The 20,355-nt window shown below is 41.9% G+C and overlaps 2 protein-coding genes across 3 annotated transcripts in view; one reads left to right on the forward strand and one right to left on the reverse strand.

Moving 5' to 3' along the window:
• Positions 1 to 20,355, reverse strand: part of lrfn2b (leucine rich repeat and fibronectin type III domain containing 2b) — a 235,658-nt gene that overhangs the window by 28,967 nt on the left and 186,336 nt on the right. The gene's annotated exons all lie outside the window — the stretch shown is intronic.
• On the forward strand, positions 7,035 to 19,225 carry LOC141756590 (general transcription factor II-I repeat domain-containing protein 2A-like). Its single transcript, XM_074616453.1, has 2 exons — positions 7,035 to 7,308; positions 17,949 to 19,225. The coding sequence occupies exons 1-2, from the start codon at positions 7,035 to 7,037 to the stop codon at positions 19,223 to 19,225; spliced, it is 1,551 nt and encodes a 516-aa protein (XP_074472554.1).

Raw genomic sequence — 20,355 nt, forward strand, 5'->3', positions numbered from 1 at the left:
AGCACAAAACTATGGTAAAATAAGTCAACGTTGACTTGGTTTCATACGGTACACGGACAGCGGTCTCCTGGGTGAAAGTCCTGTGTTTGTTTGACCCATCCACCCTCCTCTCCCCTCCCACCCGCCGTATGCCGACTTTCTTGCTCTTTATATTCCGTCAGTTGCTCTGTCCATCTAATAATGAAGCGGATGGGTACCCATTAGAGTTGGTTGAAAGCCCGGTGCGTCTCATGCAGACTCTAAAGGTGACTCGGTGCATCGGTATCAGATGCCAAGGGGTGCTGACCAAGCGGTGGTATTTGACGAGGTGGTTCTGAGAACGGGTTGAACACGCAAGGACATATATACGTCTGTGGCCTGAGACAATAATACTGAAAACTTGGTGAACACAAACTGTTGATTCCAGTGTAGCACAGATGGGCAGCAAAGACTAAATAGCGCGTTCTGTTTCTCCAGCGGCTGCTTGGCTTTATGATGTCCTGCCTGTGCAGATCCATCCTTTGTCGGTGACGTATTTATGGTGCCATCGAGCCGTGGCAGCTAGATCCCTGTTTGTTTTCTCCAGGTGTCTCAGTGACAGCGACACCCCCCCCTCACCTTGGCACACATTGATTCATAGTGCTATGCTGGAGGGCCAAATGCTGAAAAAATGGCTCCCTCTGCAATTATCAACAATAATCTTCAGCTTGTGTGCGTGCTGGTGGAGACGGCTGCCTCTGGGATCAGTCAGTACTCTGCTGCTCCGCCTGCAGTGTGCTGGCATGGATTCAGGATGGGAGCTAGATGGAAATGGCTTTAATTCACTGAGTACTGTAGGACAGCGTGACCTTGGTTAATTGGAGCTGTCACACTGCAAGACCGTTAGCCTACGTGGTGCAGGACTAACACAACAGGACCTCACACATCTAGGTAAGCAGATCAGATCTACTGTGGGACATCAGAGTTACACTACAGCGACTGTACTCACTCATAGCTGAGGAACAATTCAAAGTATTGTGGTATATTTTCAGGTCTTGCACAAGACAGCGAGGCCCCTAATTGTAAACATATGTGTGGGGGGCATACGTGGAGACACATGGTCATACTAAGACCAGGGGCTGAAAGATAAACATGTAGGATAACAGAGCCATATATGGGCATACGCTCAGCTCAGATGTTGCCTGACATGAACCCGATATAAGGAGGTACGAGAGCCCCGAAGTGGAGGACTTTCAGATTTGACTTGAGACCTCCGGACGCTCTAGACGTTCGTTATGACATTTGTTGCTTGTTTGTAATAAACTCTATTATACCAAAAAGAACAGTGTCCGCGGAGCATCCTTTCTCATCACTTCAACAGCACTGTCGCAGGAAAGATACGACAAATTTGGCGTCACGATACAGGATCGGAGGTGGCCTCAGCGGTTTACTGCTACAACTTCACAGACGGTGAGCTCACTCGATTGAATGCTAGTCATAAATTGGGGCTGTTATGTGGAGTTGTTTGGCCACACCGTAAATTAAGAACCTTCTTGTTATGGACATGTCCTGTTGATTTGATGTTTAAAGTGAGGCTCCGTGCTAAATTTAATGAAAAAAGGGGGAATGAATAGAGAAAAGATATAAAGTGAAGAAAAGAAGTATGAGAAATACAAGGAATAGTTTAGAATAGCTTCATGGTAATGATAAGGTGTGCTAAATAGTATCGTGCAAGATTAATGAAGAGGGGCCCTCAACTTCTTAACGGTAAGACGCATGCATATTAGCCACTGCGTAACAATGGCTCTGACATAGTCCGGAATTAAGTTAGAAAGACAAAATTGGGAAACCTGGATCCAGGTAATTTGAATAAATAAATGTAAAGAGTGTTAAGAGAGAGATAAGGAAATAAAGGAAATAAAGGAAATAAAGGAAATGATCATATGACAGCCGCAAATCAGATAGGTTAGAGCCCTCAATTGTAGGCGCATGTAGTACGGGCCGATTAAAACCTGGAACGACATCTTATGGTCAGTTAATAACTGGAGAGTGTAGAATCACAATTCGATTGACCGTTACCACTCTGACGTTTGTTGACGAACGGTGTCTGAAGCAGCCTCTCATCGAAGATTTACACCTCAGAGGTAGCATAAATTTTATGAGAAAAAGTAAGGAAATAGCGGCAGAAAGCATGCTGTATGAATGAAGATATCTAAAACTGGTGAAGAGAATGTGTGTGTGTGTTTACTTTGGGATGAGAAGAAACTGGGGAAAATGTGTGTGCGTAGGAGTAAGAGAATGTGTGTGTGTGTTTACTTTGGGATGAGAAGAAACTGGGGAAAATGTGTGTGCGTAGGAGTGCTGAATGTGTGTGTGTGACACTTGGCTGCTGATGTGTTCCAGATGTGTGCCATAAAATGCATTAGGAAGAGAATAGATGTGTTAAAGTTAAAGAAAGAAAGAACACATTATGACTGAATAACAATATATAGGTGGTGATTTGAGAACAGGACATTTAATAATTTGTAAGAATAGATACGTGGCCCGATGTATTGTATAAAACCATGAGCTTCTTTCTTTTAGAAGACTAATGTAAAACATGAGCTTCTCTTTCCAGAAGACTAATGAATTAAATAATGTATAAAACCATGAGCTTCTTTCTTTTAGAAGACTAATGAATTAAATAATGTATAAAACCATGAGCTTCTTTCTTTTAGAAGACTAATGAATTGAATGAGTCAGTAAATAAAACATGAGCTCTTCTTAAAAGGGACGTAATATAATAAATAAGCTGTTAAATGCACAATGAACTTCGTTTAAGAAGGGTAGCGTTTGAAACCCCCCCCCCCTCACTCGTCTCAGAATTCCCTAGAGGAGGTTGGAATGTGGGAGTATGAAGGCGTTAGGTGACCCTTTCTTGGGAGATACAGAGAATTCCTTTGCCATTTGAACTGTTGGTCCAGTGGGGTTCACTAAGTGCTTTAATGTTTAGGTAGGGGTTTAAGTTAGGAATAAAATTGATGATGCTGTTAAAGGGACCTAATGGGTTCACAAGAGACTAAATCATTGCATGTTTCTTGTCTGTTATGTCATTTATGGTGAATGAGAATTGAGACGGGAGGCAAGGCAGCGGGCCGGCACATCACGGGGAGGCTTCCGTTTCAATCTACTAAAGGCCGGTACAGATTTATCCACAGACTCTTTAACAAAAACAAAACCTGCATTTCCATATTTGTATATGTTCTCAGTCGTAAGCAATATTGATGGTACACATACAAACCTGCTTTCATTTATAAGCCTAAGAGGATACTGACCTGCTCCTATACACATGAAAGAGTACATGCTCTAGGCAGTTAGGAGAAATAAATAAATGAATACATAGAAAACTTGGCAACTGATTGATTAGTTAATGCATTTGATTAATTAATGGCATATGATTGTTTAGTCTAACCTCTGCTGACAATTGCAGATGTTCATTTATGTTATTGTGCGTGGTTTGTCTGATCTGTGCTGTGGTGGACATTCAATGTGGTGACTGTTTGACGATTTGATTTGAATATTGATTGATTAGATAACTGGTTAATTTGTTGATTGTTTGATTAGATAACTGGTTGATTTGTTGATTGATTGATTGGATAATTGGTTGATTTGTTGATTGATTTAATTGGATAATTGGTTAATTGATTGATTGGTTAGTTGATTAATTGGTTAATTGATTAATTGGATAATTGGATAATTGTTGATTGGTTGATTGGTTAATTGGATAATTGGTTAATTGATTAATTGGTTAATTGATTAATTGGGTAATTGGGTTAAAAAAAAAAGAAAAAAAAAAAAGGGGGAAGTAATCTAAATAGCCTTGAGTAGTTTTAATTTTAGCAATTACTTCTTAAAGTACAATAACGGAACATAAGGAAGCCGTTATAATGGGGAAAAAGAACACTAAAAATCCAAAAGTAATCACTCCTGTTGAGATAGTACAGAAGAATAATCCTTTAATTAGGGGCATCGCAAACATTGCAAAAATATCGGAAAAATGGCACAAACGCTGGCCTGAAATTGACCAACCATGGCCAATGGAGGGGACTCTTAACCCAGATGTAATTAAAATAATGCTGGTACTTGTATCCACATACAAGGCAGAGCAAAAGAAGGGAAAAAAGGGGAGAAAACGCAAGGGGAAGAGGCAAGTGGAGCTTGGCATTCTCCAGTTGTTTGAAGATGAGGGACAGAAACTGATCAAAGCTGCAAACGATAAGAGGGATATAGTTGCAGAAGAAATAAAACAAAATACAATGGACAATCTTATGAGTATGAGAGACTGCCACAAGGATTCAAACATAGTCCTCACATTTTCAATAAAATAGTGAAAGACGATTTGGAGGGGATAGAGCAGGTACTAAAAAGCAATGTAATTCAATACGTGGACGACATCATCATTTGTTCACCAGATGAGGAGACATGTCATAAGGACTCAATTAAATTGCTACAAATACTGGCAGAGAAGGGTCACAAGGCCTCTCTGAAGAAACTGCAGTATTGTCAGGAGAAGGTAATTTATTTGGGTCAAACAATAACGCAGGGACGCAGAAGCATCTCTGATAGTCACGTGGAGGCTATTCGTAAGGCTCCAAAACCCAGAACAGTCCGAGAGATGATGACATTCCTTGGTATTGCAGGATATTCCTCAGCATGGGTTGAGGATTATGCTAGCTTGACGGGGCCGTTGAGAGCTATGATCAAAGATACTGGGAATGCTAAGCTACACTGTAATCTGTCCTGGACACACGATGGCCTTTTGGCATTTGAAACGACAAAAAAGAAGTTGCAAGAGGCTCCGGCGCTAGCAATTCCAGACTACTCTAAGAATTTTGTGTTATATGTATCTACTTCTATTGGGGGTAAATATGCATGTGCAGTTCTTTGTCAACCAACGGGTACGGGTACGAGTCCTCAACCTATTTCGTATTACTCCACGGCTTATTCAGAAGTAGAGCTAGGGTTACCACTGTGTTACAGAGCTATGGTGGGAGTTTCTCTAATGTACAATAAAGCATCATCTGTAACAATGGGTTATCCAGTGACAATTCTTACACATCATAGCCTCAGAAATCTTTTGAATTATGGTAAGAACAACTTGACCATGTCTAGGCTCAGAGACTATCATAGGCTCTTAGAGCAGGAAGATGTTACCCTAGCAAGGTGTGTTACGGTAAATCCAGCGGAGAATTTGCCAACTCCAGAAGACGGTGAGCCACACGATTGTGTTCAAGAAGCAGAGAAATACTCTAGGCTTAGATCAGATTTACAAGCTCTCCCATTGCATGTGGTGGACCTGGAGTATTGGACTGATGGGTCTTGCTATCGTGTGGGCGATAAAGTAAGGGCCGGCTATGCGATAGTAAAAGCCCAAGGAACTGGATTTGCAGTTGAGAAGGCTGAAGAGATACCACAGCCTGCATCTGCACAACTTGCTGAGCTGGTGGGGCTAACGGAAGCGTGTTTGTTGGCAGAAGGGAAGCGAGTGACGATATATACCGACTCTGCATATGCACATAATGTGTGCCACTTGTTTGGAGCAGTGTGGAAGAACCGAGGGTTTAAGAAAACGGATGGTTCGCCGATACAGCATCACGCCCAGATCATGAAACTGTTGCATGCTATGATGAAGCCTAAAGAAATAGCAATAGCTAAATGTGCGGCACATAAGAGGGATGCGTCAAGGATTTCACAAGGGAATAGAGCGGCTGATGAAGCTGCAAAAGCAGTCACTGGAGCAGATAAATTGGGCAAAGTTCTTCTCGTCACGCATGAAGTGAACTTGGAAGACAAAATTACGCTCAAAGATGTGATTTTAATGCAGGAAGCTGCTCCTGAAATGGACAAACAGTTGTGGCTAGACCGAGGTGCCACCCGAGATTCTACTGGACTTTGGAGAAATCATCAGGGGCTGATACTATCACCTCCAGACCTGTTGGGTCTGATGATTCAGGAGGCGCATGGCTTAGCTCACGTTGCAAGGGGGGAAGTCAAGAGAAAGATTACAAAAGAGTATGGTTTTTGGGCACCATGTTTGCTTGAACAGATTGATTATGTCATAGGCAGGTGTAACTAGTTGTGGACTATGTTGACATGATAAAACCGATTGAAGGGAATGCTCAATCGGTTGCCAAGTTCTTATGTAGAGAGGTCATAAGCAGGTGGGGACTTCCAGATCGAATATCCTCAGACAATGGGAAAGAGTTTGTGGATAAGACGGTGAAATTGATTTTGCAAAAACTAGGAATTAAACAGCGTCTTGGAGCAGTCTATAATCCGAAAAGTCAAGGAATATGTGAAAGAATGAATGGTGTTCTGAAAAATCGTATTGTCAAAATATGCCAGCACACGGGTTTAAATTGGATAGCAGCACTTCCATTGGCGTTAATGGTATGTCGCTCTAGTGAGCTCCGCGATTTACATATGACACCTCATGAGTTGGTTACAGGAAGACTGATGCCAACGCCTTGTCTGCGAACAAGTGGGAAAAGGTCCAAGTTTGGCCCTTTTAGAAGATGAAATGCAAACATATGTCACATACATGGTTAATCTACATAAAAGAATATCCACATATGTGTCTGACAGGCAAACTAAGGAGGAGGTGCAGGAGAAGCTCGATGAGCAAAAAAGGATCACAGTGCAACCTGGAGACAAGGTGTTCGTGAAGGTGTTTAGACGGAAGTGGTATAACGAACGCCGTGAGGGACCGTTTGAAGTGGTTCGCAGTACTGGAACCGCAGTCCAGGTTAAGGGGTCTCCCACCTGGTATCATTTATCACATTGTGTCAAAGCACCAAGTGAAGGGGCGCCACATTCACTGATCCAAGATGTTGAAGGCTCAAGAGAGCCCGAAGACAATGTGGAAGAACACACACCAGAGAGGGAGATGCATGAAAATCCCCAGAGTCAGAATTCAGAAGGAGAGATTACCCAGGTTGTGGACAATGTTGATGTTTCTGTACATATTTTTGATGATGTCAGTAATGATAATGTTGATGATGGACAAGGAAAAGCATTTGGGGACATCAAATTCCAATATGTCCCAGAAACAACAGAGCATGTTTCAGTGGAGAGTGAAACACCAGAGGATGCAAAGAGATCTGACTCCGTTGCGAGAGAACTCGGAGGTTCAGTTGGGAAAAGGAGTCCCAGGCCAGTCCGGAGGAGGGTCAAACCTCTCCGTTATGAAACTTAGGATGGTAGAGAATGTGTCGCAGCTAACAACAGAGGTGCCTAACAAGATTTTTACGACGCCAAAACCTGAGGTGATAGTGGTCAGATCCAAGCTTGGAAAAGTGGTTATTCTTCCTTGTAAATGTGGAATAAGGAATAGCCGGATTAACTATTTTCCCAAGTGGGAAAATAGTCGTGGAGAGGATGTGGAGTTGCTACCTCCTGGACAATACGGCCTGCCTTATGATCAAAGGAAGTACTTATTGTACAATGATATAAGGTATAAGAAAGTTGTGGATGATTGTTCACTTGCTGTGCGCAACCTTGCATGGGAAGATGAAGGGGAATATATGTGTACATATCGAGAGCCAGAGTTTAAATTTGTTCCATCTAGTCACTCTTGGATTGAAGGTTACATAAGTCGTAAGGTGAGACTTATGATAACAAACCTAAGACCTGTTGAAGCAACCACTGCAAAGGTAAATAACACACTGATAGAGGCTGCTATTTTAAATTTGAAATCAATAAATAATGATAATGCTTTCGATCAGAATACTACCTTGGCGGCAACATTAACGCCTAGGAAATTGGAGAATGGGACACAGACACTTGATAAAGTATCCTTGAAAGTGAAAGAGATGGTAAATAAGAGCCGGAAGTCGATGTTAGAGATGGGGATTAGTGTGAATAGTAGGAAGGAGATTGAGGAAGTGAAGGTTGTAAATTCATCTGAGACTGTTCAGAAGAATATTGTAGAAGTGGGAAAGGAGTTTGTTGACTCGGATCAGATATCACAGGAGATGTTTGAACAGAACCATATATTGCAGAAGAGAGAAGCTAAGTGGAAAGCATATGGATTTGATGCTTCAGCGTTGGGAATAGTAGACCCATGGGCAGGTAGAAATTTATGGTTTCAGCAGTTAACACACTCAGTGAGATCAATCAAGAAGTTGAAGGGTCCATGTTTGTTGAAAGTACCAACACCAGGTACATGGCCTTCAATTTTGGAGGCGGTACCGGAACCATTAACTACTTCATGTCAATCTTCTGTGCTGTCATGGCTCTTGTATCAACAGCAATCATCAGTGGATAAAGTGATGGCTTTATCAATGAACCTTTTTAAGCCTAGATTGAATTGTTCTTGGTTGGCAGGATTACCATATGAGAATTTACTTGAACAACATGAAAATGTGATGACAGCGGTACCTGATCCAATGGAAGTGAAACCTGTGAGGGCAAAGTACTGTTTTTGCTCAAATCAAACTAATAAGGGGTCTGGAATGTTTATGGGAATATCAGAGTGTGATGGTTATATGATGGATTTAGGAAAGCGTGAGGATAAGGATGTGAATAAGTTGTATGAAGTGATTTTTCAAGTGTCAAAGCGTAAGCCGAGTAGAACTTTGATGGTAGAACATCAAGTTTTGCCTGGTAATGTGACTATAGGCAATTTCAGGGATATTTGGTGGATTTGTGGTGAAAATGCTTATTTATTTCTACCATACGGGTGGACAGGATGTTGCTATATGGCAACACTGAAACTTCCATATGAGGTTCTTACTATCCAGAAGGGAGTAGGGCCAGATGGGGTCCAATCTGATGTCGCTTCACGTAGTAGGAGAAAACGTGATTTGGCACAGTTTCACAATTTGGAATCTTACCATTGGAGAATAAGTATAGGAGAGAAGTGGGGTATAGGATTATTTCCATGGTATGGGGTGACATTCTTGGCAGATCACATCGACAACATTACCTACACCTTGCAAGGCTTTGCGAACGAAACCATAAGAGGTTTCGAATTGTTGTCAAACACTCAGAGAAGTCACAGACTGACGATGCTGAAACATGACATGGCTCTTGACTATATTTTGGCCAAACAAGGGGGCCTTTGTACGACTTTGAACTTAACAGGGGATGCTTGCTATACGTTGATTCCTGATAGTTCTGATAATATGACTAGTGTCGTAGAGGCATTGAAGCTCATAAGAGATGCGTTTGGCCCATCAGAAGACGCGGGATGGTCTGCAAATGCTTGGTTGCAGGATAAATTGGGGCCACTAGGAGCAGTGGTAGTTCAAGTTTTGGTAGCGCTCGTTCTGTCGTTATGTGTGATGTTTTGTTTTTGCACGCTGTTGTTGACCTTTGCAAAGGCTATGATAATTAAATGGGTTGGAGTTGTGCTGCCCGGCGATCAAACGCTGATGCCATTATTACACGAAGCTGACACGGACGTGGATGAGGATGACGCAATAAAGATCGAATTGGTGGAGAAATATCCATTTTAAATATCTCAGAGGATTGTAATCCTATTATTTACCTCTGTTTTTGCTTGCGTAGTTTGTGGTGTTGATTTTGTTTTGCTCTTTCGAGACTTTGTTTAGTCTCGAAGGGGGGGTATGGCAACAAATGAACAATATGATTAATGGACAATATGGCAACAAATGAACAATATGATTAATGGACAATATGATTTCTAATTTCACATTTTTACTTATAGAAGTGTTCTTATTCTGTGTTTGATGTTTTAATTTGTATCTGTTCTGTATGCAAAAGATACTGGTTTTCTTTTCTTTCATTCTAGAACATATTGGGGGAAGAACACTGTGAGGGTGGTGGATTGTCAGGGACTCCGATGGGCTGAATGGATTCAGACACTTCAAACATGAAAATACGAATGGCCTGAAGAACTCTGAACGTGGACTGGCGATACAACATCCAGAGTCAAGACGCCATCGATACTACACCTGAGTCAAGGCTGCTGAGAAACTGCAGCGTTATACAGTCTTATGTCTTCTCTTAGATGTTACATTAGTATTATTAAAAATGAATTTTCTTTTTTGTGTATTACATGCTTGGGAAGTGATGGTTTCTAAATATAATGGGACCTCAGATGTTTTCTTTTTCTCGATGTTTAGGGACAGTGGGGTAGGCAGGAAAAGGTCCATAGAAAGGTGCGATGGGTCGACCAGCCTGACTTTGGACATTGTCTTGTTTTGATTTGCTGAGAGTTCCATATGTATTTGCTTAAATCATTTCCATACACAAATTGCTAAAATTCCTCATTTCAGTGTTATGGAGTACTACGTATGGTCGCCTTGGCAGAGGGACCGTGAGAGAATTTTCCTGTCTACATTGTTTAATGGATATTTCAAGAAAGATTAGCTGCCTGACAGGTTTTTCACTCTCATTTTTATACTCCATACAGTTGTTTCAATGGTAAAAAGGACGGGTTGTTAAATTTGTCATGTTTATACACCTGTATGTCTCTTCTTTTATTTTTTCGAGACTTTGTGTAAGTCTCGAAGGGGGGAATATGTGGTATATTTTCAGGTCTTGCACAAGACAGCGAGGCCCCTAATTGTAAACATATGTGTGGGGGGCATACGTGGAGACACATGGTCATACTAAGACCAGGGGCTGAAAGATAAACATGTAGGATAACAGAGCCATATATGGGCATACGCTCAGCTCAGATGTTGCCTGACATGAACCCGATATAAGGAGGTACGAGAGCCCCGAAGTGGAGGACTTTCAGATTTGACTTGAGACCTCCGGACGCTCTAGACGTTCGTTATGACATTTGTTGCTTGTTTGTAATAAACTCTATTATACCAAAAAGAACAGTGTCCGCGGAGCATCCTTTCTCATCACTTCAACAGCACTGTCGCAGGAAAGATACAACAGTATCACAATGGTTTATTACAACTTGGGCCAACATTTATATTAGTAATAATAACAATCACCAACAAAAACCTCCTGCAAAGATATTTCATATTAAAAGTCTTAACACCACGGGCATGATCCCACCTGTTCCTGATAGACTTTTAATTTGATGCATCATCAGGAAGTGTTGAGTTCTTCTGATTGTAGCTGAACAGCAATAAAAACTAAATGGCATCGGATAAAAAAGTGGAAATAATTAGTGAATGAAACCAGTATTTGTGTTAACAAGTCTACAGCCATGCTGTGAGTACTCTGTGTACTTTGAGCTGAATGCCAATGTCAATATGCTCACAGTGACAATGCTAACATGCCGATGTTTAGCATGCTGACAGGATGCTAATTTGCTCAAAGTACAGCTGAGGCTGATGGGACTGTCTTTGGTTTTGCAGGAACATGTTTCAGTTTTGACCTGACGATGAGGGAGACATATCCCTATCTCTAATATCGTATACCTTTTATGACAATCCATCTAATAGTTGCGGACCGACATGGTGGACCAATGACCAAGTCCCAGAGCAACACTGCCATCCAGACAACCTGCTATCATAGCTAAAGAGACGAGAGGCGAGTATGACATGACTCGTTGTGTTAAATTCATCATGTGAGCTTTAGGGAATTCCACATATCCATGTTTTTGTACTGGACTTTTTTGTTCATTTGAGAATCAGTCATCATTTGAATGCTGGCTTTTATTTGAGAATTTAAGAAATCCCACAGAGGTCATGTCTCCTCAGGATGTAAAGAAGTGTAGAACTATTTCAGTCTTGGCATTGCTTCGTCAGTTAACCGAGGTAGCAGCTGTTTATGACTTGAGGGTTTGCAGTCAGCCGATGGTTTTAGAATTTGATTATGAAAACTGAAAATGCTGACGTTAAAAGATTACAGTACACATTTTGGTCAAAAGGTTACTTGATGGTGAAACCCTGACTCCCTCATAAGGGATGGACTGGGATGCCTGTCCAAAGTAAAAAGTTTGAAAAGAAAAAAAGTTTTTGCTCCAGCATTTATAGGAAGAAGCTCAGTTTTATGATGATTTAATTTACAGCCTAAAATCAGCAATGTACCAGGTGTCAGCTGTCTCTTGAAATGAGCCGCTTAACGGAGCTTAATTACAAGGTGTTCAGTGGCGAAGAGAAGGGGAGGTAGGGGGCGGCCCTGTCTAGTGCTACGATAGAGTAGGAAATATAGATTCATCATTACTGGATTGTAGTTGTTCCATAAGGAAAGAATATAATAATAAAATCCATGCTATTGTAAGTAGTTTACAGTTTAATATGGGTATGATATTAATAGATATTAACAGTTGAAGTCAGTCATTTTAATGAACTGAAACTCGTAGTTCCATTTGTGTTCCTTCTATGTGAAGTATTTGTGTCTATATACAGTATATAAATATATATCATGTTACTGCCAACCAGATGCGTTGTTATGTCCTGTTTGTTTTCTCCCTCCTCCTCTACTTTCAGCCCCGTTTCCCACCGACATTCACACCAAGTTCTCTCAGCATCATCTCCTCGGACACAGACAGCTTCATCTCGACAGAGTGCAGCTGGCATTAATATCTCCTGTGCCGCTGAGATTGCAGAGCGTTCAGACAAGACAAATTCCTGTATTGGATACACTTTCATTTACATCACAGGCATTTTGCTGATGCCTTCATCCAGCATGACTGTCTGACTTGCAAACACATAGAAGAAGCTTAAATTCTGAGCTCTACCAGTGGTAGGGAGAGCAGCAGTAATGCCGAGCCTCTGGAATTATTTCATGTTATGAAATGACAGAAGCTGAGACAGAATGATTGTGATTACAGTCATAAATCCTAGAATGCTAATCTGCACATTCATCATCTAAAGACAAGTTGAGTTTTGCATTGTCTCCATCGGTTGTTCCCCACCTTCAAGCCCCACCCCACTGGTATCTAAGAAAAGCTGAGAAAGGGCTTTCTGCCAGAAATCACTGAAGGCAAACTTCTCCCATGTGCATGCAAAGTGAATGCAGATACATAATATGATCTTTCATTTGTAGCGACTTCATTTACTATAATAGTATTAGAGCCCAACTAGATTTTGTGTTATTGTGGTTGTATAAATGTAATTCATGGTGCTGTCAGATTGCTGCTACACCACCCCGTTAATACAGGTACAGGTACGGGCCTCTCTGTGTGCGCTGCAGAAAGCAGGAGAGCAAATAGGTTTTGACCGCAGTGAAAAATTATGTTTTTTAAAGGTGTAATGATTCATCTACTACATCCATGTATTGATTTATATTCCATATATTCCATAGTCACAAAGTAGAGCTTCAAAGAGCTGCTAGCGTCGTTGTACACTCGGCTAAGCCAACATTCTGGACATCAGCAGCGTGATATGTGTCATTGGTGGTTGACACGCCTTGATGTGTTGGTACACACCACTTTCCTATTATCCAGAATCAAAATGTTTCAACTCTCTCGAAACGCAGCAATTTGATCACTTCTACTTCCCAGACTGGCACATCCCGGCTGCTGTACCCTGACTGATACTAGTCTGTATAATGGATCTGGTGTATGCTATGGGCATCAGATGACTTGCTTCTTTCAGTGTCAACAGTAATCCAGTGATTGTTGTGCTAATAATTTGACAGTTCACCTTTGCTTTCCCCACCAGAGACGTCTGGCTAACCTGGAGGTTTGTCTCCAACTTGTCTAATCGTCTGGTTGCTCAGATTGTTTTTTTACTTTGAAAGTGAGACCCAGGTTTGATTTCAGGTTAACTAGCATTAACAACTAGCTTTAATCAGATCCTTCATCCACATATGGTGCCAAAAACCAGACAGAGGTCATGATTAATACTTTTTGTCAAACTACAATTTTCAATGTTAACCATGACTTTTCATGTTAAAGACACAGATTAAATGAAAGCGTAATTTCCCTTTAAGTCGACAGAACAATCAAGTGAAAGATGTTTTTACTGTTCAAACATTTTTGTATGAACAGCAGGGGTAAGAATCTTGCAGCTACGCAGCACTGCTGGCATCAAAAACTTAGCTAATGTGACAGAAGAGGAAACAGCTGGTTCCACAGACACAACTCCACAGATAAAGGCACAGCATCATGCTTCAGATAAGTTACTTACACAGGAAGACAAAGCACTTCCAAGGCGTTCACCAACTGAACCAGAACATTTCTGTATTCATTCTATGAATTTATAGACAGCCCTTCATTATTTCATAAAAAACTAGAATGATGCACACAAGGATCTACCTACTTCACTGTAGTTAATTACATTTTACTGTAAGCAGCTCCTCGAATGCCAAATTCTAATTGTGGCTGAGTGAACAAACATTTTGAACAGTTTGCTGCGGCCCCAGAGATGGTGAGGAGGGAGACTGAGGTTTGTTCATCATGATAACACAGTTTGGGGAAAAGGACGAGAATATCCAGAGTATACCTGCAGTAATGATGTGTCTGTTTTGGACAGTAATGACAATGTTGATTAAAGCAATTCTGAAAAAAAGCAATAGGAAAATGAGAACGAAATGTCCTATGGCAGTATCACCGAGGGTGAAAACAACTACAGCCACAACACTTGCTGATTCAGAGGAGGGAAGGATGATGTACAGGTGTGTGAGTGGCTCTATAAAAACCTTTTTGATGTACTGTATGGTGTTCAATCCATCATTTTTAGTTCCTGGAAGGAAGGTTTTAATCTGACAAGAACAAGTAATATGCCAGTTCCTTAATGAAAGAAGCATATCTGCTACTACGGTATACAGAGAAAGAAGGCCATAGTTCAACTGAAATCAAAGTGTGACTTCTTTTTCTGCTACTTAAAACACTTTTTTTTAAAGTTTCATGTTCTCAGTTCTCAGTTACTCAGGTAGACATGTATCGCCTATTTGCAATGGGTTTGAGACAAGTTTCATAGATTTGACTGACGAAAATTCAAATTGAGATATCTGTAATTACAATCTGACCAATTAAGTTGTTGAATCTACTAAAAGATATCTACATTCATGGGTGCCTAGTTACAGTTAACAGTTGGGGTGCAGGATTAGTGACAGACAAGGGGAAGTACGGCAGGAAGATTTTAATTTGCAATTTCCTGCAATATAGAGCTTTCAATCATCATGACCAATAAAGCTGCTCTTTCACTGTAAAGCTCAGTATAGAATTCACTCAAGAGACAACCTTCGGTGCTGAGCAGTGAAGCCAATGTGGAAGTGACAAAAACTGCAGTTCATGGAATGGCCACTTGAGGCTGTCTCCAAAAGTGAGTCAATCCCCATACACCCCATGCCCCCCTTAAACCCCATACACCCGATACACCCCATACACCCCATACACCCCTTAGACCCCATACACACGATACAACCCATACACCCCATAGACCCCATACACCCGATACACCCCATACACCCCATGCCCCCCTTACACCCCATACACCCTATACACCCCATACACCCCATACAACCCCATACACCCCATACACCCCAAACAACCCATACACCCCATACACCCCATACACCCTATGCCCCCCTTACACCCCATACACCCCATACACCTAATAAAACCACATACACCCCATACACCCCATACAACCCATACACCCCATGCCCCCGATACACCCCATGCCCCCCTTAGACCCCATACACCTGATACACCCCATGCCCCCCTTAGACCCCATACACCATACACCCCATACACCCCATACAACCCATACACCCCATGCCCCCGATACACCCCATGCCCCCCTTAGACCCCATACACCCGATACACCCCATACACCTGATACACCCCATGCCCCCCTTAGACCCCATACACCCCATACAACCCATACACCCCATGCTCCCGATACACCCCATGCCCCCCTTAGACCCCATACACCCCATACACCTGATACACCCCATGCCCCCCTTACACCCCATACACCCCATACACCCCATACACCCCATACACCCCATACACCTGATACACCCCATGCCCCCCTTAGACCCCATACACCCGATACAACCCATACACCCGATACACCCCATGAACCCCTTACACCCCATACAACCCATACACCCCATGCACCCCTTACACCCCATACACCCAATACACCCCATGCACCCCTTACACCCCATACACCCAATACACCCGATACAACCCATACACCTGATACACCCCATACACCTGATACACCCCATACACCTGATACACCCCATACACCCCATGCACCCCATACACCCCATACACCCGATACAACCCATACACCTGATACACCCCATACACCCCATACACCCAATACAACCCATACACCCGATACACCCCATGCACCCCTTACACCCCATACACCCGATACAACCCATACACCCCATACAACCCATACACCCCATACACCCCATGCACCCCTTACACCCCATATACCCGATACAACCCATACACCCGATACACCCCATGCACCCCTTACACCTGATACAACTCATACACCCCATACACCCGATACACCCCATACAACCCATACACGCCATACAACCCATACACCCCTTACACCCCATGTTACAATGTCCAACTTTACAGCAGAAATAAACATGTTTACAGCCTGGTAAGAAAAACGGTTTTGGTCTTTGGACAACTATAAAGGGGGTGAATTTTTTATATAACTCCCACGTTTAAATTATATTTGAGGCTTAGATTTATGCATAATTAAGGGCGTCGCCGAAAAAGAAAAAAACTCCCAATGTGTGAAGGCGTAAATTAACAGACTTATTAATTTAATGTAACACTCAAAAGTCAGATATACTCGTCTAGATATAAATAGCATTACTATATTTAAAGGATGGATGGGTTACACCTCATTATATCCATTGATTATGAAACGGCGTGTATGACTATTTCAGCCTTCTTTCAGCTGCGTCCCGTCTCCGGCGGTGTGAAACGGTCTCAAGACCAAGTAAAAAAATAAATATAAAAACATAATTCAAAGCGGTAAACACCCACAGCATAAATCCAGCTGTCCTTCCTGCATCTCTCAGTTTAAACCAGGGGTGTCAAACGTACGGCCCGCGGGCTGGATCAGGCCCGCGAACGGGTTTAATCTGGCCCGCGAGATGATTTTGCAAAGCATAAAAAGGAGCTGCAATTTTTCAATGAAAGAAACTGCTGTTCTAAATGTGTCCACTGGATGTCGCAATAGCAATTCTGGGGGAAATGTTGTTTGTTGTCCCCCATAAAATGAATCTAAATGAATTAAAAAACTCTATTACTTTTCTTGAAATTATTATTTTATTTTGTTGATGAATATATTGATGAATTTAATTTCAAAAAGAGTTAAAAAAATGCATTTTATGATTTAATTCAGTTGATTAAGAATAAATACAGCTTTTAATTTAGATTTTTGTTAATTTTTTATGGGGGACAAATAACCAATTTTATCCCAATTCTGTTAAGCAAGCAAACTGTTTATACCGGGGCTAAGCAAGTAGGCTACAGCTAGTCCGGAGCTAGCTTGTCATTCTGCCTGCCTGATTTGAACATTACGTGCTTTGGCACCCTCATTGCCCCAAAATGTCTCTGTCAAAAAAGAGAAAAGTGGACGCAGAGTGCAGACTGTTCCAAGAAAAATGGTCATCCTCCTATTTATTCACGGAAGTGAATGGGAAAGCTGTGTGTTTGTTGTGTTTACAGCAAGTTTCAGTGCTGAAAGAATATAACGTTCGTCGCCACTATGAGACTCTTCATGCCGACAAATACAACAACTTTCAAGGACAACAGAGAAGAGAGAAGGTGAATGAATTGTTGGCGGGTCTGAAGAAACAGCAGTCTGTGTTTACTCACAGCCGAGAAATTAGTGACGCTGCAGTGAAAGCCAGCTACCTTATTGCTAATGAAATTGCAGTCGCTTCAAAGCCATTTAGTGAGGGGGAATTTGTGAAAACATGCATGCTGAAGGCTGCGGAGATTGTGTGCCCTGAAAAGCGCCAGGCTTTTTCAAATATCAGCCTGACAAGAAACACAGTTGCAGACAGGATTTCTGATCTTTCGGCGGATTTGGACAGCCAATTGAAGCGCAAAGTAAAGTAATTTATTGCGTTTTCAGTTGCAATTGACGAAAGCACTGACATTACAGATGTTGCGCAACTGGCCATATTCATCCGCGGAGTTGATGACACTTTGACCGTCACCGAGGAGTTCGTGGAGTTGGTGCCAATGACGGATACCACAACAGCAGCTGATATTTTCACCGCACTCGTCGGCGCCCTGGACAGGGTCGGAGTGGACTGGTCCCGCGCTGTCAGCCTGGCTACAGATGGTGCGCCCTCAATGATCGGGAAAAAAGCAGGTGTTGTGACAAAGTTCAGAGAGAAAGTGCAGACTGCAAATGGAGAACGTGATTTTTGGACTTTTCACTGTATTTTGCATCAGGAGGCTTTGTGTTGCAAGTCATTAAAGATGGATAACGTCATGAAGGTGGTCGTCCAAACTGTTAATTTCATCCGATCCAGAGGCCTGAATCACCGTCAGTTTGACAGCCTTCTCAGAGAGAAAGAACACAACTATGGGCTGCCATACCACACCGAGGTAAGATGGTTAAGCCGAGGTGCTGTGCTAAGGCGTTTCTTTAAATTACGAGAGGAAATTGAACAGTTCATGGAAAAAAAGGGCAAACCAGTGTTAGAATTTCAGTCCACAGAATGGATGCAGGACCTTGCATTTATGGTGGATGTTACAGAGCACTTGAATAACTTGAACAAAATGCTGCAAGGGCGCAACAAAGTTGTCACGCAGTATTATGACAGCATATGTGCGTTCAAGTCGAAGCTGTCATTGTGGGAGACGCAACTCGCAGGTGGTGATGTAGCTCACTTTCCTTGTCTGAAAGATGTGTGCGCGACCCAACATGCCGCAGACATGAAGCGGTTCAAAGATAAAATAACGGGACTATTGCGGGAGTTTGAGCAACGTTTTCAGATTTTTGGTGAACTGGAGAAAGACTTCAAAGTTTTTTGCTCGCCATTCACCGCGAATGCCTCTGATCTGCCCGTCAACATCCAACTTGAAATAATAGACTTGCAGTGTGACTCAGATTTGAAGGGCACATTTGCCGCAGCTGGCTTGGACACATTTTATCAGTATCTCTTGCCACGTTACCCCAACTTGACAGCCCTTGCTGCAAAAGTGTTGTGCATGTTTGGAACCACATATCTTTGTGAGCAAGTTTTCTCTGTAATGAGCATCAATAAAACAAATCTGCGCTCAAGGCTCACGAACAAGCACTTGAATAACATCCTGAAATTGGCTGCCACTCAGGATGTGACGCCTGATATTGATGCACTTGTGAAAGCTAAAAGATGCCAGGTTTCAGGAGTGAAATAAACAATGGGTAATCCCACTTAAAATGCTGCATGAGACACTGCACCCTGATATAGTTCTGTGAAAATGATTGTCTTCTGTGGAAATTTAAAGAAAGTGAACAGTGTGTGATTTACTGTAATAATGTCAGTCACTTCAATTCATAAGTTTGGTTTGTTGAAATGGTTCATGCATTGCACAGCTTTTATTTTTCTATCAATAAATAGTTTAGCCTACAAGGCAGGGAGCAACTCAACCCTCTTGAATAGTTTCTACCTCAGTTTGTATGGTTTGTTGAGTTAGCACAGGATTAATATGTGGAAATGACAAATGAGGTATTTGATACCTAGAAGAGTTGTTTTATTTATTTATTATTTATTTCGTATTTTGTTCAATCCCAGATAGGCTGTGACTTAAAGTTTAATGGCTTTGTAGATACACTGAGACGAAGTTTAAGTTCCAATCACTGAGGCATTGTGTTCTTGAAATTGCACCAATTTTTTCCTCAGAATTTTCAACTAACTTGAAGTGTTTTGTCAAGAGGATTATTTGTGATGTGTACATTTTCCGAATGTGCTTGTACTATTTTGGACCAAAGTAAAACAAAGAAAACAATCTGAAGTTGTCGTTATTTTTAAGTTATTATGCCATGATTTTACCGGTCCGGCCCACTTGAGAATAGATTTTTCTCCATGTGGCCCCTGAGCTAAAATGAGTTTGACACCCCTGGTTTAAACTGTGTTGTTTTCAGTCTGATTATGACGGTAACTTCCTCATATTTGTGTAATATTACCATATGATCCCCGCACTGAGCTCTGATTGGTCAGTAGGAGGTGCTTTTATAGAGTTGATCTCTTATCTGGAACATAACCTGCTCCGGAGCAGGTTAGCTGTTCAGCATCAGTTACCATGGCGATCTACCCGGTAAGAAGTGAACCACCTTCGTAGGACTGAAAACCCTGAAGAGTTAACCCTGAAGTTACCTCGCTAACCCCAAATCCTGCTTCGTAGTACAGGCCTCAGGTTTGGGTAGAATAAGACCAGGTCTAGGTAGAATAAGACCAGATCTGGGATCTAGAATAAGACCAGATCTAGGTAGAATAAGACCAGATCTGGGATCTAGAATAAGACCAGATCTGGGTAGAATAAGACCA

Source organism: Sebastes fasciatus, chromosome 18, assembly GCF_043250625.1.
Source record: "Sebastes fasciatus isolate fSebFas1 chromosome 18, fSebFas1.pri, whole genome shotgun sequence".
Classification (NCBI taxonomy): Eukaryota; Metazoa; Chordata; class Actinopteri; order Perciformes; family Sebastidae; genus Sebastes; species Sebastes fasciatus.

Excerpts from the sequence above, each read along its gene's own strand:
- LOC141756590 (XM_074616453.1), top strand. The coding sequence starts at position 7,035 with ATGTCCCAGAAACAACAGAGCATGTTTCAGTGGAGAGTGAAACACCAG. Across the intron at positions 7,309-17,948 it reads AAAAGTGGTTATTCTTCCTT|TTGCAATTGACGAAAGCACT; the intron begins GTAAATGTGGAA and ends TTGCGTTTTCAG.